This window comes from Melospiza georgiana, chromosome 8 (assembly GCF_028018845.1).
Source record: "Melospiza georgiana isolate bMelGeo1 chromosome 8, bMelGeo1.pri, whole genome shotgun sequence".
NCBI classification, from domain to species: domain Eukaryota; kingdom Metazoa; phylum Chordata; class Aves; order Passeriformes; family Passerellidae; genus Melospiza; species Melospiza georgiana.
The window spans coordinates 20,462,694-20,489,828 of NC_080437.1; the positions used below are offsets into that span (position 1 = coordinate 20,462,694).

Here is a 27,135-nt window from a genome sequence, read left to right on the forward strand (position 1 = left end):
GCCCCATACCAGCAGAAAAGTAGAAGAGTTTTTGAAAATCTGAGTCATAAACCACTGAAAAATGGTGTTTAAAATGAAAATGCCATCTCGATTGCAACCATGGTCCTCCCAAGGCAATCGAATCATGTCAAAACCTTAAAGATGAAAACACATATCGATAACTAACTCCATCACGTCATTTTTAACTCTGCAAAGGAGGCCAGACTACCAGCATTTCAAACCTCTGAAAGCTCGCAGGAAAAACACAAGAACTGACTGGAAATAGGCAGAAAATAGAAGTCACGGGCTTGCGCAACCCTTTCAATAAGACAGCAAAGGGCAGTACTGCCTGCTGCAGTGAGTTTAGCCTGTCCTGAGTGCCTGCTCCGTTCTACCCATACGGGACTGCCCGTCCTTGGCAGTACTTGCAAAACAGAGTTTCTGCCCCGGTAGGGAGGCAATAGCTCCACCCAGCACCTGAAGCGCAGGAATCGAATGTGTCATTCCCAGCACTAAGGCTGCTGGCTCGGTGACCTCGGGGCCGTGCTGGCACCCCGAGCTGCCGAGTGGGTGTCCCCGGCCAAGCACCCGCGGTCCCCGCGTCTCCGGGACACCCGAGCGGGAGCCCCGAGCGCTCTCTCCCGGTCACCGCGGGGCTCGGGGCTGTCCCGCCGGTGTCCGCGGCTCGCCCGGCGGCCGGAGCCCTGCCCGGGGTCGGATCACCGCGCCCGGGCTCCCCTGCCCCACGGCCGGCCCAGCCCAGCCCCCGCTCCGTGCCGAGCCGTGCCGAGCCGGGGGCGGGCCGTGCCGTGCCGTGTTTGCCAGCATGGGAGGAGCGGCGGGGCATGGGAGGGCGCAGGCAGCTCGGGCTGTCCCGCAGGAACGGGCCACTTCCCGTCGGAGAGTGCCGGGCAGCGGCGGCATGGGGACACTGCGGGGCGGCGGCGGCGTGGCCCGAGGGTTCCTTGCCCTGCTCCTCGTAAGTGTCCGCCCCAGCGGGGCGGCGGGCGGGCGGCGGGACAGCCCCGACCGGGGCGGCGGGGCCGGCGGGGACGAGGAACGCGGCGCCGCGGGGCGGGGAGCGCTGCCCGGCTGCTGCTCGGCGCCGGCCGTGGCAAACTTGTTAGCGACATTTCAGTCAGCTCGTTGGGCGATGTTTTAAGTGGAAAAAACTCACTTTCAAGTCCAGGCAGTTCTGAAGGGTGCTCAGTGAGGTGCGTGTTGTGTCAAGCGGACGGAGGAAAGGGGGGATGGATGCAGGTGGCTGTAGGTGGGGCACCCAGGGACAGCTGGCGCTGGTCCGCAGGCACCCACAGCGGCCGGAGCCGCGGGCCAGGCAGGTGCAGAGCCCCCGCTCCGCCAGCACGGGGAGGTGCGGGACGTGCCCGGGCTAAAACCGGGCTGGGTGGGAGCCGACCTGCGCTGCACCTCAGCCGATCCCTACCAGCGAGCAGGGAAAACAACATAAAAGCAAATACCTGTGGGGAAGGAGTTTGAACCTCTATGTTAGTGGCCCAGGAGAAGCCAGAGGAATGGTCCAAGCCTGCCGTCAGCATTTACTGGAATCAGTAGGGCAGGGCCTTCCTTTTTGCATGAGCCATGCCTGTGCACACAGCGAGTCCCTTCCGAGAGCTTCCGTCTCCTGTCTCACTCTCATCAGTAAAGTTACCTTGACAAAGATCCATTCCGAGCGGCCGCCGTCAGCAGCAGGGAAAGCAGGGAAGTGTCAGTGCGTGTCAGTGGCCAGCACAGGGTCTGCGCTGCTCAGGGTGCGTTGCTGCAGCGGCAGGGAGCTCCAGGGCAGCGCACCTGGGCAGGTGCAGCGTGTGTGGCTGCCCTGGCTCAGTGCCCAGGTAGGGCTGCCCTGAGCCCAGGGATGCCGGGGGATGAGGCAGGTGGCAGTGAGCCCTGCTGGACAGCACAGCCACCTGGAAGTGTGCCTGCAGAACACACTGCTAACCCAGCCCGATTCTCCCGTTCCAGAGACACCTCGCTGCAGCTGACCTCCCAAGTCTCTTTCCAATGTGGTTTTAATACAAATCACAACACAAACTGTGTTTGTTAGCCAGGATAAAATCCCACTCAAATTGTGGTCTGACCAACTGTATAACAGGTAGTAAAATACTTAAAGTATTTCAAAGAGCTCTATCCATGCCCCTGCACAAATCATTAAAGCATAATTAAATACAAAGGAGGATTCTCATCTGCTGACAGAAGTGTGTATTACCTTTTCCTGTACAGGAGCAGCCAACTAGTGACAGAAAAGTCAGTGTAGCTCAGTATGTTAGAACAATTCAAAATATATATCTTAATATTAAAAATAATTTCATTTATAACAATGCTCCAGAGAATATATATATATTTTTTCTCTTATTTTCCAGTAGTTTCCAAATTTCAGTATACCTTAGAAAGACTGTAGCATTCCTACATAATCTCTATTTTTAAAAAGGTTTTTGTTTTAATTAGCAAGTTGTTTCATTACTTATAAAATAAACATGGTCAGAGTTTGGCATGTTATTTGGTTAAACCAGAACATGAAAACAGTTTGTTGAATGAGACCTCAATTTCGCAAGGAATCCATACTGCACTCAAGTAAAAGAAGATTTAGGGATAGTCATGCAAAAATAGCCATGGTCTATGAAGTTAGAAAACATCTGAGTTCTCCATGTAGAAAAAGCTACAAAGCTACATACCACTGAGAGACAAACTTGTATCAGTTCAGAGACAGATTTTAGGAGAAAATGCTCTGGAATGAATGTTTCCTCTAAAGAGAAGGGCTCCAATAATCCCTTTTTGCCAATGAGAGAAATGAATACTAGTGGGTGCAAGTGAAAATAAACCCTGTTTACTAACAAAACAAGATACCCACAAGACAGAAAAAATAAATTGAACCTTATATCCCCAATCCAGCCCCATGGGCAGGGGTCAAGGATGGTGGCTGCTCCCTTTGTCTCAGGAAAGGGAAGAAAAAAAAATCCACGCAGCAGCTCACGCAAAAAGTAGATAGGAACCTGTTGAGCTTCTGGCTTTGGTCTGCTCCTCACAGCAGATGAAACTGGTGGGGTTTAGTGTCCTTTATTTGCTGGCCTGGGTCTTTCCCACCACCCCCATAGGCTCCCTGGACTGCAAGCCGAAACAGATGAAGTGGAAAAATAAAACCAAAAAGAAACCACTGAATGATTTCTGCTGAAGTCCAGGGGGAAAGGTGGGGAAAGACAAAGAAGAGCTGCTTTCCTGAGCAAGCAGGGATGCAGATGGAGCAAAGGCAGTGAGCTAACAGTCCGAGGCACAGCCTGAAGCGCGCCAGAGAAAGAACCGAGCCTGCACCCGGCCTTCCCAGGCCCCAGCCCAGCCTCCTGCTTCATCTCCAACCTCTCCTGGCCTTTAGGGAATGAAGTACCACCATAAAATCACCTCAAGACAGTCCTCCACAGGAATAGGCCAGAGAGTGACCTGTCATGTAAATATTTTGTAATTATGATATGACCACAGAGCAGGCAGTTTTCCGGAAGTTCAGAAGATGTACCTTTGAAAACAAGGTTCCTGCATTACTGCATTGGCCTTTCTTCCTCATATCATGGAAAACTAATACACACATTTACATGCATAAACAGCCATAAAATGGTGGGATGACCCAAGACTCAAGTGAGAAGTACAAAGGTCCCAATTCTGGAAACATGTCTGTGCATGTTTCCACTGTAACCACCCTCATCTCTGCAGTAACTCACTGAACAAAGAGAAAATCATAAGAAAACCATTTCGTGTTAGAAAAGGAGAAGGGTGAGAGTTGCTAGATTTTATCTGACAAGCTCTAATTCATGCTTAGCTTCAACAAATTGAGGTGAGAGCTGTCAATATCTCTCCCAACTCTCCAAATAGTGTAGTATTTACTACACTTACTACTGTAGTATTTACTAGTAGGTGCTTAGTAGTACAGTACTTCTGAAGAGCAAAACCCAACAAAATAACCAATCATAGAACCCCCAGCCCCAGTATGTTGTTTCAGTTTGCATGTGAGTCAGCTGAGATATGAAAGGGTAGTGGATTGAATTTGAACAGTGAGTGTTCAAAAAGTTTTAAAAAGTCCTGTATGCAAATTACAAGCTCACACATTTCCAAAGCTGAGATTACATACCTATAAGCTGTGTCTTGCAGAAGCTTTTCTGTTGAAACAGATTGAGATGTCATGAAGAGTACTTTGACAGAGGAAGAACTGGAGAATCCCAAAATGACACGAGTATTCAAAGAAATGAAAGTTCTTGTCACTGTGCCCTAGAAATGCAGATGAAAGCAGGTTTCATAAAAGTGTCCTTAGCAAATACCTGTTGGTGAAAGCATTTTGGAGGGCCCTGTTGTAATGAAGGAGAGGAATTAGGTAGAAAACTCTTTTCATTGTCTGAGTAATGCAAATGCAGCAAAACCAGAAAACCTGGGCTCATATTTTTATGGGTTCTGCTAAGAGTAGATGTCCCCAGCTGATTGATCTTATTCCCTTTGACTGCTTAGTGCAATCTAAGTCTTCAGTTTAGATACCAAAACTATTTTTTTTTAGGTTGAGAAAGTTGAAAGGGAGTCTCTGTGACTCATTCTGGGCTGAAAACATACAACCACTGCTTGAGTGTACATGTCATAAAAAAGCACCTATCATCCCTGTCTAAAAGCCCTTAAACTGCTTCCTTTCTGATATTGGTGTTTACTGCTCAGTGACAACAGAAAAAGCAACTAAGGTGTCCACAGGAAGCTAAATGACTATTGATTCTTTTCTGTTTTTTTTTTCCTATGAGACACCCCCAAATTTTTAAATAGCAAATGGATTGCTTTTACGAGGGTGCAAATCCAGGAGGAAAAATGTTTGAAACAATTAGGGCGTTGCTTTGAAGAAAAGCCTTCACAGTTTTATCATTATTCCTTCCACAGGAAGATGTTGTAAGACATCCCTGCAAGCAGAGCCAATGTAGGTGTTTGGTGCTGCTTGAGTGTCAAATTCTGAGAAGTCAGCCCCACTTCTTGTAAGTGTACCAGGAAGTTCATCTCCGTGAGCAGGAGCCGAGGGCATCCATCTGAAAATGTTCTGCTTCTGTAGCCCCTCATACCAGCACAGCCCATTTGTACAAAAGCATAAACAAGAGGCAGGGAGCTTTGCTGGTGTGAGGGAACACATCTCTGCACTCATTGTGTTTGCAGGCATTTGGTAAAATAACCAAGGTTTTACTGGTATTAGTAATTTAGAAATATGTTTCCTTCTTTGATTATATTCTATTGTCTGCATGACTCTCTCGACATTTCCTTCATACTGCTTTAGGAAAAACCGAACCAGACTGGTCATACATCCCTAACTATATTTTAGTGATTATTTTTAATTGGACTTTCTAATCCAGTGTTTAGTGAGGTAGCTCTCCTAGACAAAAGGAAAACAAATCACACTAATTTGGCACATCCACTTGAAAGCTTCTGTGGAGACTTTAATTTTTTAACACTAGGATTTAGAGGAGAGCACCCTGAAAGCTTTGGCAGCAAAGGAAGAGAGAGCACCAAACAGGGGAATTGATGGGCATCTCTACTCAGAGTTTCTCCAGTGCTAATTATGCTGTTTCAGCTGCTGGAGCTTCACCTCCAGGTGCAAAGAAAGGCCTTCTTAATTACATCCAGTAACTAATAGTATATATATTTTAAACAGACAGCTGCTAAAGAAATAAAATTCTTTCCACCTTCTCACTTGTGAATAGACTAGAAGATGAAAAGAAATGGCTACCTGTAGAAGGCAATGGTCTTATTGGTTACATCATTAGTTAGCAACAGATAACACTTCCTTCACTTGAGAACCCAGTTTGATATCCAAAATGTTTTTTCAGTAATTTAACATAAAGAGTTTTCTGCATCTCACTGAAATTGTGGTCAGCATCCATAGCTCCATTATGTAGACATCTCATATTTAGTGTATGCACAGTAAATATAGAATTCCCCAGAAAATGTTGCTGAGAAGACGACAAACTATACCAGATTTATCCTTATCATTCTTCCTCCTTCTTCCAAAGTAATACAAAAACCATGGTTTGGCCTCTGAGCCACAGTGCTTTATTATTATCATGAGAAGAGGCAGGGCAGGGGCCACCAGTAAACCTCTACTGCCTAATGACCGAAATAAAAACAAACAAACAAAAAGCTCCCAGCATTTTGCAATTTACAGTGCAAATTGACAGTGCAACTGACAGTTGCAATTGACAGTGCAAAAAATTCAAAGAAATGGATCTGTTGTAAATTAATTTGAAAGGAGAGTGTTTGTAAAGGTAGTGTTCATGGCTTTAATATGGGCCCTCACTGTCTATTAAATCTAAAGCAATGAACAGTTTTAATAAGGGAGTGAATTTTAATATGTTTAGTTATAGATAATGCTATTAATGTGACTCTTCTACACAGTTTTAGTGCACAGTCCTAAACATTTTTTTGTCTAATTTTCTGTTTTCTCCTAGGTGGCTCTCCTAGTTATTGAAACACAGTGCAAAAATGATACTGGAATCATTTCCAGGAGGGAAGTTAACTGCAGGGAGGATGAATACAGTTTAGATAGTCAGTGTTGCAAGAAATGTGGAAGGGGTGAGTATGATGTGTGTTGAGAAGTCATTAACAGGGGACACCACACAAGCACATTGCTTTGTGCTGGGATACTGGGGAGGCATGAAGTGGTTTCCTGGATGCAGTACTTCATTCCAGCTGTATCTTTGTTTTGTTACAGGACATTAGCCACTTCAAAGATATTTCTTAAGCTCAATGCACCAATAACTTCTCACTACAAAGAGTAGTTCTCTCGTAATGTGATTGTTAGAAAAGAGCCAAGAATTAACGTGCACATATTTGAAAAAGGTTGAAAAAGTGAAAACACATGCTTTTGCCTACAGGATTCCATAGATTTGTGGGTTTTACAATTTTTCATGTAGTTTTGTTTAGTGTGTTCCCCTTCAGTATTAGATTAGAGGAAGAGTGGGGATAATCAAAAGTTATGTATACTACATTTCTGGAGGGCATCTACACATGCACAAAGAATATACATTCCATATTTGGAATCAAAAGTATTTGGGATTAAAAATGAAATTCTGATGTTAGTCTTAGAGCTGGTGGCTGCTCTCTAAATTGTTGGTTTTCTGTCTCTACAGGTTTTGTTAAAAACGTCTCCTGCCCAACAGATGTTACCAAACACTGTGCTCCATGTCAGAAAGGAAAGGAATTCATGGATCACCTCAATGACTTAGACAAGTGTTGGAGATGCAAATGGTGTGACAGCCACTTTGGTAAGTGTATAGAAATAGCAACTGTAGCAATGGCTCCTCTTTCACACAGGATTTCACTGAAAAGTCTCCACAATTCCTAGTCGTGGTTAGCACGCAGAGTCAAAACTTTTAGTGGTAGGACATGAATGAATTTGTGAGAAAGTAGTAAGTTTATCCTCCAGCTCCCTTTCATCAAGCACAAAGTAGGAAGACAAATAGTTGGTCTATTATTTCTCCAAATATCTGCCTTTGCTTAGCCAAAGTCCTTGCTAAGCTGACACTGTACAAACTGGTTAGAGTCAAGGAAGGCAAGTTCTCCCTCTTCTTCTTCCTCTGTTTAAAAGAGGGGTATAAAAAGTAATGATTTTTTAATAGCGTTTCACAAATTGATAATGTTCTTTAAAACTGATTGTGTCTTTTGAAAGACACTCAGGATGCAGTTTGGGACAGTGTGTGAGGCTGAGGCCGGCCCTCCTGGGGCGGAGCAGGGGCCCAGCCACCCAGGGCTCTGCAGTCAGCAGCACAGGCACGAGGGGCTGTTCAGGGATAACACAAACCAACCTGTCTGCTCTCCGTGCTCTGGGCCCTGCAGTCTGTCAGCATCCACAGCTGAGGGAAAGGACACTGGAAGATCTGTCCCTACCTAGTCATTTCAGTGTCTATTTATGAGCCCTCTGTTCATGAACCTGCTGGGTGACATCAGAAATTCACTACCTGTTGCATAAATACCCATCACAGATTTTTTTAAAAAATTCCATTAAACTTATCTCCTACCAGTTCCACCAGGTGTCCTGTAGATGTCCTCTGCTTGGATTTAGGGAATGACAGTTATTCATTCCTCATACCCAAAATCAAGTTTAGTGAATGGACAGACAGTTCTCAACTCCAATATGGGTGTACTCAGATCACCTGTTGGAATATCAGTCTTTAGTCCTCTCCCCTTCCTTTAGGACCTCAATATGAATAGAAAACTTTCCTCTCATTTTCTACTATAATAAGCGTTTTTGTGTGGGTGATGAAATTGGTAAGAGTGAAACAATTCAGTATTTTATGTGTGTCACAATTATTAGCACTGAAGGGAGGAAAAGGGTAATGGCTAGCCCCAATATTCCACAGACAGTAATGTAGCTGAAGAGAAATCAGTAGACTGACAATAGGCAAAAGGAAAATTACCACTGAAGTTCCCTGTGAACCATTCTTATGATCATTCATATCCACTATTTCCATGAGTTACTTTAGCACTGATGTTACAGTAGAGCTTCATCAAATTTTGAAATATTAAGTAGTTTCAAATTACAGCAGGGCACTGAATGTAGTAACTAAAAAATTTGTTCTGTTTTTATATGCCTATGAAAATAGCTTTCATAGTAGGGAGATACAGTAATTTTTAATGCAGAAGTATATTTTTCATGGATGGAGATAGCATTATCATGTAAACTGAGGAGAGGAGAAAATTATTATTTGTTTTGATTCTTAAGAGGAATACTTAACATGGATATGTTAGCCAAAAAAGAGACAGTGGAATTCCCCATCATTGGAGGTCTTCAAGAAAAGGTAAAACATTTTGTCTGTCAGGGAGTGCAAAGAACCCATCTCCATTATCAAGTAGGGAGATTGGCTGTGTGATCTTCTGAGTTTCCTTCTGGAAACTCAGAAGTTTACAATACTAAATGGGAAAAAGAAGTGGGGATTTGGCTGTGCTGAATGAGTCCTCTCCTGGAGAGAACTGCATTGTGTGGTGAGTTCTAGAGCTGCACTGTGTGGTGAGTTCTAGAGCTGCACTGTGTGGTGAGTTCTAGAGCTGCGCTGTGTGATGGGTTTCAGAGCTGCGCTGTGTGATGGGTTTCAGAGCTGCACTGTGTGATGGGTTTCAGAGCTGCACTGTGTGATGGGTTTCAGAGCTGCGCTGTGTGATGGGTTTCAGAGCTGCGCTGTGTGATGGATGAGCTTTCTGCGCTCCCGTCCAGCAGAGGTCTCTCTGGCAGCTCTGCCAGCCCAGCTCCTTAGAAAAGCTCCGTGTGCGTATGATAAAGCTAAGCCTCGTCAGTTCCAGCAGAGGTGGAGCAAGTCTGAGGACAAGACTTTGTGGGCAGAAGCCTGCTTTTTCAGACTAGTACACTTAAGAGATCTGTTTTTAGGGCTGGAGGTTGTGAAGAACTGTACCCCAGAAAAGGACACGCAGTGTGCCTGTGCAAAGAACCATTTCTGCAGTTCTACAGGATGTGACACTTGCACTCCATGTACCATGTAAGTTCATGCCTTCATCACCACATCTGAAATTGTTAATATGTAATCACATTTTTTTTTCCAGTTGGTTTCAAGGCAGAGGCTGAGGTAATTTATAACCTCAGGGAAGGCATACCAATTTTCCTTTGCACCTGAGCTGAGTTCAGTCAGCTCAATTTGCAGCCATGAAGGCTTTCCAAAAGCATGCAGAAAAAATTATGTATCCACTGAGTCTGAATATGCTTTTCAAAAAGTCAAATAAAGTATCTGAGCTTTCCTGTTGTCTTTGTGTGATCTACTGTTACTTGGAAATATAATTTCATACGTTTTCCCACTGCCACAAATTTTCATGTCATTTTCATACCTATTAAATTCCAAACCCCAAGATCAGGAATTTAGAATATGAAACTAGCATATTTATCAGCAAAATGTGAAATATTTTGCTGATAAAGCATCTCATAACATTTGATTTGCTCTCTGAACAGCTTAAGAGAGAAGAAACATCCCCTAATAATTTGTGTTCATATTTTCTGCAGATGTGAAAGTGGTGTAATTAAAGAGCAATGTACTGCAGCTTCAGACACTGTGTGCGGAACCAAAGGTACCAATTAAAACTTAGCAAGGTGCAGCACGTGCTGTATTTTGAGAGGCAATTGCAATTGTCCTGTTCTACACACTGGCCATAGTAATTCCTGACAGCTCAGGGCCTCAGTCCCACTGTTCCCTCTACTGACCTGCAGAGTATGATTTTCCCTTGATCACTGTGCAGGTGTAGGGGCTGTTACCCCTTTTTAGGGGCAGCTCACCATAGGTTATGTCTTTAACATATTTGGCTTTTGTGTTAGGAGGGCTTTTAAAACCTGACACGGTCTTGTTGAAAATTTGGTGTGCTGCTGTATTGCGTTTCTTGACTTAACTTCCATGCAAATTTTCCAATGTTCCAACAGATCCAGCAAAGCTGGCGTTGATCATTGCTGGGGTACTACTACTACTACTATCAATAATAGCTGGAGCAATTGGAGTGATAGTCTGGTGTAAGTGATTCCCTACTTATTCCTATTATACTCTGAATGAGGTATTCAGATGCTTATTCAAATATAATTTTATATTCTTGGAGTCCAAAGGAGAGATATCCTACCCTAAATTTTAAAAATGCTTTTTTTGTTTCAGACAAGAGAAGAAAAAAGAAGGCTCTTAAAATCAATGACCCAGGTAATGGAGTTTACAAAGAAGAGCATGTAAGTATTGTTGCTTTGATCATAAAAAACTCAGCTTTATGCCAAGAACTTTTTTCCATTTAAATTGCATTGGGTCTCCCCAAATATTTGTGTGCCTTTCTTCTATGACATGAATGAAGCAAATTTTACCACAAGAATTTTTTGGGAGAAGTAAGAGAAACCCTGTATTACTTCTTCAGGATTGTTGGAATGCTTCCTAAATCACATAACCATGATCAAAACTTCACAAATCATCAGGCCTCCACCAACCCAGGATGCTTCTGTCCCCATGCATAATTCTAGGCATTAGGAGGTGATTCCCCAAACTTACCCAAGTCAAAAGAGGTCTGTATGTCTGGTCTGACTCTCCCATTCATAAAACAGGAATCCTGGAGAAAACTAAAAGAAAATCATAGATTTATCATGAAATGTATTTATCCTCTTAGATAAGTGTGGGATTTTACAAAAGTTGTTTCTACTTATTTCTCTCCTGCCTTTTTTTTTTTTCAGGTGGATATACCTCTTATAGTTGAAGGTAAGAAACAATTTATCAAAATTCAGTAGAAAGAAAAAACAGATACAGATAAAAAAATCCTAAACTAAAAAAAAACCAAAGTATTTTTGTGTAGACTTTGCCACTGTCCAGACCTGTCATGCCAGCACAAAAGTGAACACTTGCTAAAGAAGTGCCAGTTCATATAATGCTCATCAAGGCACTTAGTGGCATCATGGAAATCTTGCCTCAGGAGGAATTCTGTTGTATAGGGAGCAATCACACATTGTCTACAAGTGAATTTCAGTTCTGCATGTGGTACAGACACTAGGAAACAGCAAACTGTTTCTATAACCATGGATATTTATGACAGGGGAACAGTCCACAATGGGATTGAAGATTCACAAACCTACATTCTGTTAAAGGGCAAATCCAGAGGAGTGGTACACAACAGGAAAAAAGATAAGCTCCAAGACTGTATCACAACAGAAAACCTGTCCTGTTTCATGACCTTTCCCAATGCTATTTTGAGAAAAATGGGTACGTGAGAGGTGACCACACTTCCATGATAGAGAAGGACAAAATAGGTTACAGAAGGAACTGAGACACTGTTTTAGGTGGTAGAAAGCCATATGGCTGCAAGCCTGAATCTTTGAAATACCTAGCATCTGGCAGGAACTTGTAAAAAGAGATCTGCCATGCATTGTAAAAAATCACACGTAAACTATACTGAGTCACAAATACCTGAAACTTAATTTGCTTTGGATAGAAGCATCAAATCTGAGTGCAGGTGATAAAACCCAGTACGATAAAAGAGCCAGGTGCATTAATTTCCTTTCCTGCTCCTAGATGTTGACCTGTACAAATACATTCCTGGTATTGTGGCAGAGATGACACTCACAGAAGTCAAGACATTTGTTCGTCACCGTGGTGTATCAGAACCTGCCATAGACCAAAGCATGCACGATTTTCCTGGTGATACATCTGAACAGAAGATTAGGCTGTTACAAGTCTGGTATCAAAGTCATGGGATGAAGGGAGCCTATGAAACCCTAATAAGGAGCCTGAGAGAGTTAAAAATGTGTGCTGTAGCTGATAAAACTGAGAAAAAACTGAAGGCAGCTATTTCCAGCTCTCAGGAAGGGGGACAGTCTTGTAATCCTGACACTGAGCAAAGTACTCAGGAGAGTGGAAACTCTTACAGTGAGAGTGCTGAGCAAAGTAAAGCCTCTACTGCTAGTTTGGAAGAGACCTTGCACAGAGTAACTTGAAATTTATTTCTGAATGAGTATTTCTCTAATATAAATAGCAAAGTTTTAAAATGACATTTTCATTGGCAGTTCTGATCGAACTCAAGTAAGTTATTACATGTAAAAGGAATAATTGCAAATTTTGCAGCAATATCTTTCCTTTAAAAAAAGTTCTAGCCTTTTTTCATTGTTAAGGACTTGAAGTTTTATGACTTGTTTACTAAAAGGTGCAATATAAGACTCCAGTATAGGAGTCATTACAAGAGGAAAGAAGTTATAATTTGAAGAAAAGGAATTGTTTAAATGCATGGTCCTGCATTATTTAATCAATGTAAGATTCTGCATACATTAAAAATGGAGACTGTTCAGTTTGTTTTTTTGAAGGGAAAGCTCTGGTGTTATGAGTCTACAAAGTATACTAGGAAGAGTACTTGAAAAAATAGTGTTACCTGCCTTACACCTGATTAATCTGAAATATAGGTGTTGCTGTGTAGATTCCACTCTGCTGCAAATACAATTTCTATTTTTCATGAATGCACTTCTGTGTGTATATGGAGTTTTGTATATGTGTGCAAGTTTTGTATACTAAAAGCTCTCAGTTCTAGGTAAAAATAATTATCTCTGTTGTTCTCAGCAATGTTTGTAAGCCTCTTCTAATGTTTGAAACCTTCAGAGAAATAGGAGCATGGAGTTAATAGAGTCAGCAGCACAACATTTCTGGAAGGCAGCCTTCAGAGTGTATGATGCTTTTCTAATGCAGAAATTGATACAATGAAAGCACCTTCTTCATTAAAAAAAATCTGCATAAAACATGACTTCTGTCTTTCTTATCGTGCAGTATATAGCTGTCATGTTCAAGTTTGCTTTTACTCAGGTTAGCAAATCAGAATAAAGGAGATCATTGTCATGAAAAAACACCTTACCTTGCTTCCATCACCAAGTGCAGAGGACTCTACTCCTAAATTCAAAGGACCAGTGAAGTGCTGGCAGCTTTGCTGTGAGGCCTTTCCCTTTCACACACCCAGTTGTCCAAATCTCACACAGTCCTTCAACAGAAGGGGAGACTTCACTGGAAAGGTTTGATTTTTCCAGATTACAGGGTAAGAAAGATGTCTTTCTTTGGTTCTGTCATCAGTTCCCTGGAGAACATCTCCAGCCAGTATCAGGACTCAGCCAAAACAGGAAGAGAGCTACCTGGGCTGGCTCTCACCTGCCCACCAGGGTGTTGGGTCTGTGGGGTAGGGTCCCAGGGCTGACACCACGGGACCTGGAAAGGACAAGGTAAGGCTGGCCACAGGGTGCCAGAGGCTGGCAATCAATGCCGGGTGCCCACAGCCATGTGGAGTTCCTCCAAAATGTCACATAGCTGGAAGTGAGGTACCTGGGAAGGCAGTACATAGCCTTTGGAAACAGCTAAAATCTGTGCATGGCATCAAGCAGGAGCCTAAAGGAAAAGCAAGACATAGCTTTGAACTCATTACCTGTTTCATAGACTTGACCTGTTAAAGGTCTCAATGACACAGAGCACATTTTGCCCAGAACCAGTGTATGTTGTACAGTTCTTAAGCACCTTCCATGCTAAGCAGTCAGAAAAACCTTCCACCCCACTTTGGAGCCTCTAATCTAGCTGTATTTTCCTAAGTATATAATCCACTGCTATATTGCCAAAATCCACACACTGTGCTGCTTTTTGAAGGAAAACCTTCAGGCTGCTGCAGTCAGATGATTTAACCCTGGGCCAAATTGTGCATCCATGGACTGATTACGCCTGGCACTGTGTGAATGGCCTGTATCTATGCTCTCTGTGCACAGCTCTGACACACCATGAAAATGTGTTGTTCCTGGTCCTGTTTTGGCCAGGGTCCACATATCTAAGAGAATAAAATATCATTCACATACCTAAGAGAATAAAATATCTGCTTTTCAGAAAAGGAGCCCAGCAGTGGGGTCAGGTGTGCCATCTTCTGTAGGATGCAGTTGTATAGAGGCCAAGACAGGAAGGGAGGAAGGAGAGCTCCATGCTCTCACATGCCCTGGTAGATAGGCAGCTCCCTATACCATGTCCCATTCAGGAAGGCATGAATGTAGCTTAAAGCTGTGTTGGCAGATGCTTGACTTGAACTTTTTCTTCCCTTGGCTTCTGGCTTTGTCTCTCCAAGTGAAGCATCTGGCCAGCAGAAATGAAGGTGGTCCACCTCCCAGGGTTCCAGAGGAGCAGGGAACTGACCAATCTGAACTACAGTCATCTTAAAACGGAGCCACCAAACCTCATAAATTTCTGTCAGAGAAATAAAATGATAATTTATCTTTCATCACACTGGAATTCCCCAACCTCAGTATAAAAAGGATGGTTTAAAAAAAATCCCTGAGCAATGAGTCAGATTTTGTTCAGGAGAGGTCTGCAGGGCTCAGCTCACACTGCCGTTGACTCTGGTGGTTAGCATACATCATAATTTTTTGTTTTTAACTGTAACACTCTGCATCAAATAGGAGGACTGATTATACTGTGCAGTTGTTTTTTCAAAGGAGTCTGTATGTGTCTACATTGCAGTCAGCAGTGCAGGGCAGAGCTGGATCAAGCTTAGAGTAATTGGATCAGGGACTGAAGGTGGTTTAGTTCTGCTGGCCTGCAGCAGCACATCCAAATTTCCATTGCCTCCCACTTCTGACATAATTTTCAAACTAGGCTGTATAAGAAAAATGAAACCAAAGCCCAAACTCCCCTGTTTTACAGAAACACAGCATCAGAAAAGCAAGTGAAAACTGAAAGAGAAACTTGCCCAGGGAATGACTTGTCACGTTCTGAAAAGCAGATTACTGGAAAAGGAAAAGTTCTCTCTTCAGGAAGCCAAAATTTTGCAGAACAATATCATGTGTCATGCAAATAGTACGCCCAAAACAATTGTTATTTTAAAATAACTACAATAGAAGAACAGGAACATAGAAAAAAAGGCCAGGGGGATGATCTTACTCAAGTTCAAATTAAAAGTGCCCACATGTGAGATGTTTGTTTAGAAATTCCAAGGGTTGTTTTGCTGTGCACACCCACACCAGCTGTTCATCCATGCTGCAAAACGCAGTGCAGTTACAGCTGCTCTGCAAGCAAACCAAACACCTGAAGATGACAGAAACAAAAGCAATATTATGTTGTAATATCGTACCAGAAGAACAGAGGAATGGTTAAAGACAGCTCTAGTATACAGGACTGCTGCAATATGAAATAAATAATTTTCAAGGTTATTCTGCCGGCTGCCAGTTCTTGAAAAGACATGGCTGAGAAATTAAGTTCTCAGTACAAGGAGGCTGAAATGTTTCTGCACAGATAGCATGACAAGCATATTGAAGAGTGAGAGCTCAGGCTTATTTCCTGTATGAAGGAGAAGAAAAAAAACAAACCAACAAATTCGTGAGAAGAATAAAAGAGTATTGGGAAAAGCCTTGGAGATTGGCAGTTTTCCTGTTTTGAGGGAAGATACAACCTCAAAACTCACATCCCTCTCTTAGTGTTGTCAATACTTTGATTCTGGACATCAAAGGGAAGCTCGCATTCCTGCTACCCCACTGCTAGCAGGAGCAAAAACACCCACCATGCATATCTAGCCTCTAGCACAGAGCTGTGGTTGAGAATTATGAGGGATTTGGGAACAATCACAAAACAACATACAGTCAGCGTTTTCTGAAGACCTTTTCAGTGGTTTTAGTTGAAATTCCCTTCCAAACTGAAAGCGAGGTTTTTAAATCTTTCAGAGTGCTAGAGAGCCCTTTCCCGTCACTTTACACAATGGTCTCTTGCTCCCTGGATATACTAGCAGTTGTAATAAAGTGCAACTTATTTTCAGCCTAGTGGAAAATCAGCAAAAAATGTCTGTGACCAAAGGGATGCTGGAAAAATAGGACCTGAACAATTGTAGGAGAGAAGTAAGTGATAAAAAGTATTGACAGGAGGAATCCAAAGGCACAGACTTGGGGAGCCAGCACTGAGCATCCCACACTTCTGAGGCGTGCAGAGCAGAAAACACTGACCCTGTCTCCCATGCATCTTCCCACAGTGATGTCCACATGACTGGCTGCCCGTAGGACAGGATGGATCTGCCTGTATGGGTGTCTCTGGGACATGAACAAGAAGCTGATGAAACAGAAATACCCAGTTTCATTTCCTGCATGTTTATCCTAGAGTCAGTGACAGGATTGATACATTCTCCAGATTATCGGTATTGGAAGGTTTATGTTTCTTGGTCTTTTCCTAGTCCTTCCTTAAAACTACATGAAGATCCCTCTCCAGAATTCTGGGACAGCTGAAGCTGCAGGGAATGTTTTATGATACTCCTCAAGCTGCTGTGAAGCACAGGGAGGCCCCTGGCGTGGCACTCTCTGTCCCTGTGGGGGCTGGCTGTGCCCTGGCACCCGGCTCCGCTCGGCTGGGTGGGGACCGGGGCTGTCACTGCAGCCCGTGGGAAGGATGGCCATGATCTGGGCTGCCCCAAAGGGTCTTGGGGTTCCAGGTGTGTCTCTAAGATACAAGGACAACACCTATTCCTGTACTTGGAGCGAGTGGAGCAGCAGCTAACTTCATACCTGACAGTGTCCCCTCATTTACCCAAGGATGCATAGTGCTCACTAAATAACTCAATATTTTCAAGCTTCCCACTCACATCTCTTCAGAATTAAGCTCCTTTAAACTTGTTTGAGCACCACGCTGGGCAGCGGGGGCTGTCCTTGCCTGTCCCCACGGGCAGGGGGCAGCCTGTGTCCGTGTGTCTGTCCCCGCGGCAGGGGGCAGGCTGTGTCCGTGTGTCTGTCCCACGGGTGTCCCTGTGGCAGGTGGCAGCCTGTGTCCGTATGTCTGTCCCACGGGTGTCCCCGCAGGCAGGGGGCAGCTGTGTCCGTGTGTCTGTCCCCGCAGCAGGTGGCAGCCTGTGTCCATTCTGTCTCATGCATGTCCCCATGGCAGGTGGCAGCCTGTGTCCGTGTGTCTGTCCCACGCGTGTCCCTGCAGGTAGTGGCAGCCTGTGTCCGTGTGTCTGTCCCACGCGTGTCCCCGCGGGCAGGGGGCAGCCGGTGTCTGTGTGTCTGTCCCATGCATGTCCCCATGGCAGGGGGGCAGCCTGTGTCCGTGTGTCTGTCCCACGCGTGTCCCCGCGGCAGGGGGCAGCCTGTGTCCGTGTGTCTGTCCTACGCGTGTCCTGTCCGTGTGTCTGTCCCACGCGTGTCCCCGCGGCAGGGGGCAGCTGTGTCCGCTCTCCTCTCTCTGGCAGAGCCGAGCCTGTCATTGTGCAGAGCCAGCTCTGGTTTTTGCATGGGATCCCCCAAACCGTGTTCCACAAGACTCAAAATGACACACGCAGTGTTGTGAAAACTCGGTGTGACGGCTTTGTGACAGTCCCCAGGTGTGAGGATGGGCACAGCCTGGCTCCCTCCAAGCATTCCTGGATCAGGCAGGGAGATCCCACGCTGCTCCCAGACCACAGCACACCGCTTGGCAGAGCTCCTTGTAAACCTAAAAGCACATGGAAAAACGGTGTCATAATACATGCAGGCTGCAAACTGAGCTCTCTGCGATCTGCAGCTGGCACTGCACTGAAGTACGTGCTGCACTACCTGTGCCAACACCAATGTGCATTGCCTTAGTAAATATTCACTAATAAATTAAATCAGTTGAGACTTAGACATTCACTTTGACTCTAGCGTGCACAACTGCCAAAATATAATCAAAGGTAGGTGTTGGCAATGTCTGTGAAAGCCTAGAGAAGACAGGATGGCTGTCCTAAAGTTTGGCCCTCTGAAGGGTAGTCTTTGTATCACCACAATCAAGTGAAAAAACAACTGGTGAGGCTGAGGGAGGTGGAGGAGTGGGTGGTAACAGTTTAGAGGCTTTTTGGAGGAACTGGCTTATGAATAATACCCTTAATTACTGCAACATGCTATTGCAAATGGTCCTGTCTACTTTCTTTTCCAGGGTCATGAGTTAGCCTATCATTTTAAATAACTATACATTACATGCAGTTTTGACTTCTGTTCTAGCTACAGAAATGTTGGGAATAACCACCTCATGAAGATTTGCCAAGATTTTTTTTTTAATCTTACAGAATCTACGGCTGTTGCTTCCATCAGAAAAACTGGAACAACTATGAGTGCTTGAAGATATATAATCCTGTACCAGGAGACATCAGACAGAGGTTGCAAAGTACTCCATGTCCTGTGCTTTTTTGTTAGGTCTATTTATGTATCTTTGGGAAACAACAACTCAGCAAGGAGCTGTGCAAGGTATGCAGCTCCTTTACTGAGATGTCTTTCCCAAGAAAGCACCTTCTTGTAGGAGCTTTATTCAGATCCCCCTGCAGCACTCAAAAGCTTCTCTCTGACACCAGACACACTGCTACCAGGAGCCCATACAGCAGAGAGCAGCCCATAAAGATGCTATGAGGAAAGAAATGAGCAGCATTAATCAATGCCACCCAAATAATAATAACAGGTAACAGGCAGCCTTTAGGGAGCCCAGGACAAGCAGTCAGGTGAACAGTTACATTGGCAAATGCCTTCAAGGATTCCTGAGCTGTGGCCCCACTGCAAGGTCCCTGGGGTACTGACTGCAGCCCAGTTACATTTATCAGGTGGCCCAGGGAATTCACACTGCAGGGAACAGCAACATGCCTGGAAAACTCCCGGGGTTCTATGCCCTCTTATCACTGCTTGCCTTTACAACTGTAAGGCTATTAACCTGCTGTAAATGCAACTTTTTAAGGTCTCTTCTTATTTGTAAGTGAGAACAGATGAGCAAATGAATGAGCTTTAATATGGGGGCTGGAAACAAGATAAAAGATCTGTTCTGTGTAAGTCAACAGTCTTTCAGAGACCAGTTTCATTCTCCCTCGTCCAGAGACATTCCTACACAATCACAATAAAATGCACAGATCTTCCAAGAACTGCTGTTTTCAACATCCCCTAACTCATCCAGCTATAAACCAGCCACCAACAAAATATCCAAAAACATTTCTCAAAAAGAAATACTGTTTTCCTACTTTTTTATCTCAGCTGTGGATGTGTTTCAAAGAAAGATAGTAATGTATAGATTGTTTCCCTGAAGTGCAGGAAATGGTTCTTCCAAATGTAACTAATTCAAATTAAATCAATACATTATGTTTGGACAGCAACCAGCTGCAGAAAATTTCAGCAAAGCAAGTGTTAGAGGCTGTAAGTAGTTCAAAATAGGACCTCAAGTGCAGTCCTGTTCTACTTGGTTTCAAGTTAGCTCTTAGGACTGAAGAGACTATTATCACTAGAAAGCAAGCAGAATTTTTCTTTTCTAGGCAGCATTCCACCTGAGGTTTTAATCAGACATCAGCTTACACTCACTACTTAACAAATCTAGGCAGACTTGCAGAAAACCTCAGTATGGGAAAGTCCACAGGGCCATCCATGACAGAGTCAAAAAGCAGAGTGAATTTTTAAAACCTAAATCTACTAGAACAGGACTCTTGGAACTAAAGGCATAACTTAAAATGCAATGATGCCTACCTTTTTGGTGTCTTGACACATTATCAAGCAAAGAAATGCAAGTTCTTCCTCTTTCTTCTGCTCTAACCTCACATTTATTGGCGCTGGAGATGTGAACATTGACACGAGCTGTAGCAGCACTTGGCTGGAAAATCTTCTGTGCTCTGGAGCAAAAAATTGCAGGCAAGTCCCCCACCTTCCAGAGATAACTCTGGGCCATTTGAGGACATCTCTTTCCTCATTACTCTTGTTGAGGCTGTTCCACTGTGTGTACTGAAATATTCATTGCTGCGTAAGTTTGAGATGGATTCTCTCTGTTCCAGGGTACCCTAAATGATCAGGTCAGCCACACTGGCTATCAGGTGGCCACTTGGCACAGGAAAGGCAGCCAAGGAATTGTCATTTATAAACCCAGCAAATGCTCAGGGGCTCAGCACTGAGACCTCATTTGTTGACACTGGCATCTACTGAGACATTACGTACCTGAGATTTTCTGTGGAACTGTTTTGGGTTAGATTGCAGGAGTTAGCAAGAATAAAAGACATGCTATGAAGGCCGTGTTACACTGTAAAGTTTCTTACTTGGTAACACTACACTGTCCTTTGGGATTTTTCTTTTGTATTGTTCTTTTTTCCTAATAAGGTGTCTGGGACTTTCTTCTTTGAGAACACAGTTCTGTTCAAAATATCAAACAGGAAATTAGGTCTTCCAGCTAAGGTGAAACCCAGGAATTTTTCCTGTTGAACAATGGACTCCAGAGAGAGTTCCTATTTAGATAAGAAAGGGCTGGAAATTCCAGCCATCTTAAAATAGATGAACAAAAGTCCTTCTACTCCAAAAGCTACTGGTACTTTCTGAGACTTAAGGTCATTTATGTCACTCCTTTACCCTGCTGGTCCTTTGCCCTGAAGAAGGATTAACTAGATGTTTTTGTCCTATCTCAGAGATGGAGATTCCAAAACTCCTCATATTGATATTTCTCAACTTCTACTCTTCAAAACTATGTCTTAATATCAAAATGAACTCCTAGTGTATTTCCAGCCCTGCCATACTCACCACAACATGCAGAAGAGATGGTTGCCACCCTTTCAACACCAGCCCTTTGCATATTTGAACATGATTGCCATGCTTTTTGGCTTTCCTATTTGTTTTTTCTTGCACCTTTAGTTTACACAGCACTAGTTTTCCCAGCATTTCTTTGAGGGGTGTGTCTTGTATCACAATGACAAGCACACAAAAATGAAAGGAATATTCTTTTTCTCCTTTTTTTGCATGATGACATTAGCAGGATAAAGCAGGCTAATTCAGTTACCCTTGAATTTCCCTATGGTTGACTCTGAAACTTGCTGATTAGTCTCCAAAGCAAAAGTGTACTTTTAGATGTATACATTTCTGTGTACAATTGAACAAGCAGGGACTCCTGACTTTCCCTCACATGGCAGTAGATATGCTTAGGGATATACAATGTCCAATTCAGGATTCTTTTCAAAAATCTTACACTCAGTTATTTCAGTCTAATTCTGCTACAGCTCCTGTATTCATTGCCACCCCAGCAAAAGAAGCAGAAATGATGCAGTTAGTGTTCTAATGCTCAAATACTTGGCAAAAATATAACATCTGAAATGAATTTCCTTGGCTCATAACTTGCAGGCATGCTTTTCAAGTGTGAATGTATTTTACACAGGACCAAGTTTGCTGTCACAACCAGACCTTGGCTTAGCCTGGCTCTTTTTCACGTCTCCTCTGGGAGAAGTCCCGTGGAGTTGGGCTCTGTATGAAAACATTGGAGATTACTATGCTTTGGACTTCATTTCCAGAGGAAGCACTGCTTTCATCAGGATGAAGTCTGTATTCGCCTAACTTAGAGAAATAATCTCAAAGAACTCTGTATCTGCTTCCTTTATTCTGCTGTCATGCTAAGGGTCTGCTAAGGAATTCTCTTTTCTGCCTCATCCTGATTGTAAGAAGGCTACAAGTATGCAGTTTGTTTCTTTAAATGGATGATTTTCTGTTACTTTGTCAGGATATAAAAACATTTCTTAACTTTCTAAGGAACCATTAAATCCCTGGAAATATTAAGAGTTATCAGATCAGAATTACAAGAAAAATAACATTTTATGCTAACCAGAGATCATTAACCCCTGCCCTTTGCCATCATAGCTTTGCTGCTTTACCCATCTTTTCATTATTTAGTTACAAGATACAGCCAGACCAGTACCAGGAATTGCGACCAGTCAAAAATTAGCTTTCCTGGAATTAGTCTTTAAAATTTAATTTCAACATAACTCTTATGCCCTTTATTACTGCAGCTCTTTCTGAATCATTGCAATGGCCTTTCTGAATCATTATCATTAATCAGCTCCTCCCCTGCTGCTGGGACATTGCAGGCAGCCAAAGAAGGTGCTGACTTTTCAGATGTGACCCTTGGTGTGCTTGTTCAGAGAAGGTTTTAGGATGTGTATAGATAAGAACTTCATTAAGAACACTGCTCAGTGCCAGAGGAAACTCCTTTTAAAGTACCTTATCACTAAAATAAGTTCTGAAATTAAATTAGATAACTGGATATCAGTAATATTAAATGCATTAAACCAAGCAAGGCAAATAGGTACTTCTGTCCCAAATTCAAAGGCATTACTTTATACATAAATATATAATTGGTTGTGAGAACACATGCAATAATTTAGATGAACAAAACACTGAAGAATACTGAGAAACAGGCATCATGTACTCTAAATCTCACATATCCATGTGTCCTGCATGCTATTCATTACTGGTGGGCTTCCTTTCATGCCAGGGGTTGTCAGCATCTTTAGTGTCCATATCACACAGCTAATATCCTACAGATGTAATTATTTTGTTCACTGTATCCATCACTACCCTGGAGAAGACTCCTTGTCAGATGACAATGCTGAACCAGTTTATGACCAGTATAACTTTGGATTCCAGATAATCTTTGGAGCTCAAGTCCAGGCAGACATCCAATCCTCCCTTTGGATCTGCATCCCTGGAGATGCTCCTTGACTTACCAGCCTGGGGGGAAGCTCTGTGACCCAAGCTGTGCACAGGCTCCTTTGGCACCTTTCCCTACACAAGCAGTCAGACTTGCTACATTCAGATGAAGTGAGAAGGAAAAGGAAAAGAAATACAGAAAATGTTTAACAGAAAGCCCATCTGAACACAAATAAAGTAAACAGCATGTGCCACAGCAACAGACAAATGTTTGGAAGAACACAGTGCTAGAGGGCTGCCAGCGGTCACTCAGCTGAAACAGCTCCAGGGACTGGGACATCAGTCACAATGTTTACCAGAAGCCAAAACATAGCCCAGCTCAGCAAGCCAAACAAGCACTGAACACAGCCAGCACCCAAAAAATCATTCTGAGGCCTCTCAGGTTTGTTGCAGTTTGAGATATGGTGGCATCTGACAGAAGTTCATCTCAGCAGCCTCTCTGCCCTCCCACTAACCTGACAAAGCTCTGTATTTGTAGCAGCATTTGAATATCCATGTTAAAATACATGGAGCACTACTTGCAAATGCACTATAATTGAAGACATATAGATGTGTCATATTTTGTCCTTTACATGCAATCTTTTTGGTGGCTGCAGTAGTACAGATGTTCAGAATATTAGCAACAGATGTCAAAATTCACTTTCTTCTTTTAAAAATCTGATTTTCTTCTTCCATCTGCAGATCTGTTACATTTAGGTGTGTCAGATAACAAAAAGCTACTGGCACCTCCAGAATGAAAGCAGCAAAGAGAATGGTTCATCACAGAGGCCACCACCTCCCCTGGTACCACAACACCAAGCTAATGCCTTCCTGCCTCCCCCAGAGATCAGCAGAACTGCTGGCAGCCAGCAGGTTTCTCTGTGGGTATTCTGAATTGCTTTATCACAGGGCAGATATAGCACAGTCTGCAGGGAGACAGCCCAAATAAATAGGAAGAACTGTAAATACATGGTAGGAACCCAACAGGCAATCAGAGCTGATTGCATATGGGATGCACACAGGAGCCTAAGATGAAGCAGCAAAGGACCTTGCAGGAAACCAGGCTGAGAAGAAGACAGACATGGTGATATGGAGACTGCATGGGAAGAAAAACGTAGGTAAACAGGTAAATTATTTCTATTAAAAAAAAATAACTGCAAGTAAAAGGAAGAAGATCAGGGATGCTACCAAAGCACAAACCAACATGTCTTATGGCTGCCTGTTTATTTGTTTGGCATTTTTCTGCCTTGGCCTGACCAGTGTCAATATAAGGTGTTTCCTATGCCACTGCTGTAGGTAACACACCTAAACACAGCTAATTTTGGTTATAAAGCTGGTCAAAGAAAGTTTCCTTGGCACTAATCAAGCCTAGGCCTATTAGAAGAATTCCTAAGGAATTAATAGATTGAATTTTCCTTTCATTTAGATGGCTGACATAACTCATTCTTTTCTCTACAATTATTTTTTAACTTCTACCAGTCTAAGTTGTACTGGAATTGCAAGAGGATGATGTCTCCTTACCACAGGACTCAGACCACACTTTCCAGACAGCTGCTCTGGAAGGCTCTCTGTCACATTGTGCAATGGTTGCAGAAACTTTCAGTTCCATCCATGTGTGGAAAGAATCGAAATAGAGAACTGAAGAAGAGTTGAGTTTTGAGACGTGTAGGAAAAAGCCCAGACCAAGGGATATGATGTGCTGCATTATGATACATCACAAAAAAAAAATAAAATAATTCCTATTACCTAATATGCAGGAAGAAAGGAAAAGGAACTATAACATGTATGAGCTCAATACTCAATGAGCTGTTACTCCAAAATAATTCTGGGACCTAAATTTAAATACAAGGATATACTTGGCTTCTGCTTTTATTAACTGGATAAATGTCAATATTCAGTTTTGCCATTTTCAAGTTTAAAAAAGCAAAACAACATAAATATTTTACTAACTTTCAGGAAGCTAGATTGTTTCAACAGCTGCAGCCATCCCACATCAAGTGCAAGATAAAACTTTTGCATGACAAACAATGGGACAGTGGCTTCAGATAGCCTCCATCTGCAAAAAAATGGTTTTCCTCCTTCACTGTTAAATGAAGGTGTCAAAAAATAATAGCCAAACTGCATAAATGGCCATCAACATTTTATCCCATCTATCACCTACCTAGTCTTAAACCTCTTAAAGTTATCTCTTGGGTTGTACTTGAATTTCAGTCGTGGCCTTGAGCATCTCCAGTGTTGAGGACCAGAAATACGCCAGAATCTCTCAATTTTTTGGTCAACCTATTTCCACAAGAAGAATGGATCTGCTGCTATTGCAAAAGAAAAAAAAAGGTTTTTGCTGCACGCACACAAACTGGGTGTGCAATGCACAGACTGTCAGTGTGGTGCTCCTTGAAAGCAGTGGAGCTATGCTCAGGCATGGCACACCCCCTCAGTGCAGTGTGTGCATGTTTGGGGAGGACACCAGCAAGGGACAGGTTGCCACTGCCAGAACACTTCGTGCAAGCTACTGCCAGCCACCTTCTTCCTCAGGAATAACCTGAGAGCACACTGGGACTGAGCCAAAAAATTGCTCTGGCAAGAGGAATAGCTTGTACCTGGACACCTTGAGCTCCTCAGCCCCTCCTATCTGATATTTGCCCATCCTTTTCCAGCTTGGAAACCACCCCGTGCACTCCAGGATGACAGGCAAAGAAACAGCTCCCAGCTTTGTTCCCATAACCCACTAATTATTCCTGGAGCAAACAGGAAGAAAAACATTGGAGACTTTGCCTGGTCTTGAGGGCATCTGCTTCTCACCTGGCAGAGGTGCATTCTTGCCAAGGATCCTGTTCTGCACAGAAACTTTCCACAGGCAAAACTGACCTGGAAGAAGAGGAATTTTATCTATCTTTCCTTGAGTTCTTCATTTTCTCTCCTGTGTCCCAGGGTATGTTCTAGGACAGTGACAGGGACAGAAAACCTGTGGGCTTTGTAGAAGTGTGTTTTCTTCCAAACCCACAGCTCTTCTGTCCTAAATAGCAGCAGGGATCAGAAATCCTGCCTTTCAGGACACATTTCTTACAGGACTTGACTCCTATCATGGCATCCACTCTTCCAAGGGGAATAGACCATATTTCAAGCAGAATTTCTAGATATTTGCTTTTCCACTGTGGCAAACCTAGGGTGTCTCTTAGCTGTCTTCCCCTAGGGAAAAGCAGTGACCATCTGTGCCTGGTAAATTCACCATGACGTACATCACAATGTATCTCCCAATAAAACACTTCAAAAAAGAGCTTATTCCCAGTCCTGCTGTCCAGATTGAGTTTGCTGGGGAAGAAAAAATAGGTTATTTCCACAGTGTCAGAATGGTTTTGTTTCCTGCCTTCTTCATTCGGTCCTCTTAAGACTGCTTCACTAAGTAGGAACAACAAGGCTAACACCACTGAGAAGAAACAAAAATATCCAGGATATGCCTGAAGCAGCTGAAGTTTGAACAGCAACAACTGAAACATGGACAGAGAAAGCATATTGGGATCAGAGATGGGGAGAAAATGAGTTGAGGGAACAGCAAAAGCTGCCTGTGTCATGTTTCTGTGTCAGTAGCTAACAGAGGTGTTGTAGAAAGGGATGTGCCACTGCAGGAAAGAGAATCAGTAATATTCCTTGACAGAAACAATTCCAGAGTTTGTGGACCTCTTTGCCATTCTGATGAACAGTCCCAGGATGCTCTGTGTTCTCATTTTGCCCACAAGATGCAGAGTGTTCACCCATTAAGCAGCAGCACCAGACATGTTTATTCTGCTTTCATTATTATTTCATGACAGGGGAAGATAAGGATCTCAGTCCAGGCTCCTCCACTGCTCATCTGACCCAGCTCATCTTCCTCTTCCTTAAAAGATTCAAGAACAATCTTCTGCTTCTGTCCCTTAAAAAACCCAACATCTGGTCAGTCTAACCAGAGCTAGCTAAGTCCTTCCATCTTCCTACACCACCACTTCTCACTTCCCCTCCTGAAGCAAGGTTTTATAATTGTCTCTGCTCCATGGTGCTGGTGGTCATCTGCCCCCAGATATTGCACTTGATATGACCAAAAGGGAACAAGAAGAACATTTCTCACATGGAAGCAGTGAATGAAAATCTCGTGATCTGCCTCTTCCTCTGAACTAGGCTCAGCACAGCGCCTGCAGCTTCCAGAGTGTTTACATGGAAGTGGTTTGGTTTTGGCTGGCTGCTTACTTGCC

General features: G+C 43.3%; 1 protein-coding gene across 1 annotated transcript; it reads left to right on the top strand.

Annotated features, from left to right (window-relative positions):
- Positions 1-881: 881 nt before the first annotated feature.
- On the top strand, positions 882-13,147 carry FAS (Fas cell surface death receptor). The gene is made up of 9 exons (XM_058029374.1): positions 882-958; positions 6,450-6,573; positions 7,131-7,265; positions 9,383-9,491; positions 10,007-10,071; positions 10,424-10,504; positions 10,641-10,708; positions 11,198-11,222; positions 12,030-13,147. The coding sequence occupies exons 1-9, from the start codon at positions 902-904 to the stop codon at positions 12,449-12,451; spliced, it is 1,086 nt and encodes a 361-aa protein (XP_057885357.1). The 5' UTR covers positions 882-901; the 3' UTR covers positions 12,452-13,147.
- Positions 13,148-27,135: the final 13,988 nt, after the last annotated feature.

Excerpts from the sequence above, each read along its gene's own strand:
- FAS (XM_058029374.1), top strand. The coding sequence starts at position 902 with ATGGGGACACTGCGGGGCGGCGGCGGCGTGGCCCGAGGGTTCCTTGCC. Across the intron at positions 7,266-9,382 it reads ATGGTGTGACAGCCACTTTG|GGCTGGAGGTTGTGAAGAAC; the intron begins GTAAGTGTATAG and ends ATCTGTTTTTAG. Across the intron at positions 11,223-12,029 it reads TATACCTCTTATAGTTGAAG|ATGTTGACCTGTACAAATAC; the intron begins GTAAGAAACAAT and ends TCCTGCTCCTAG.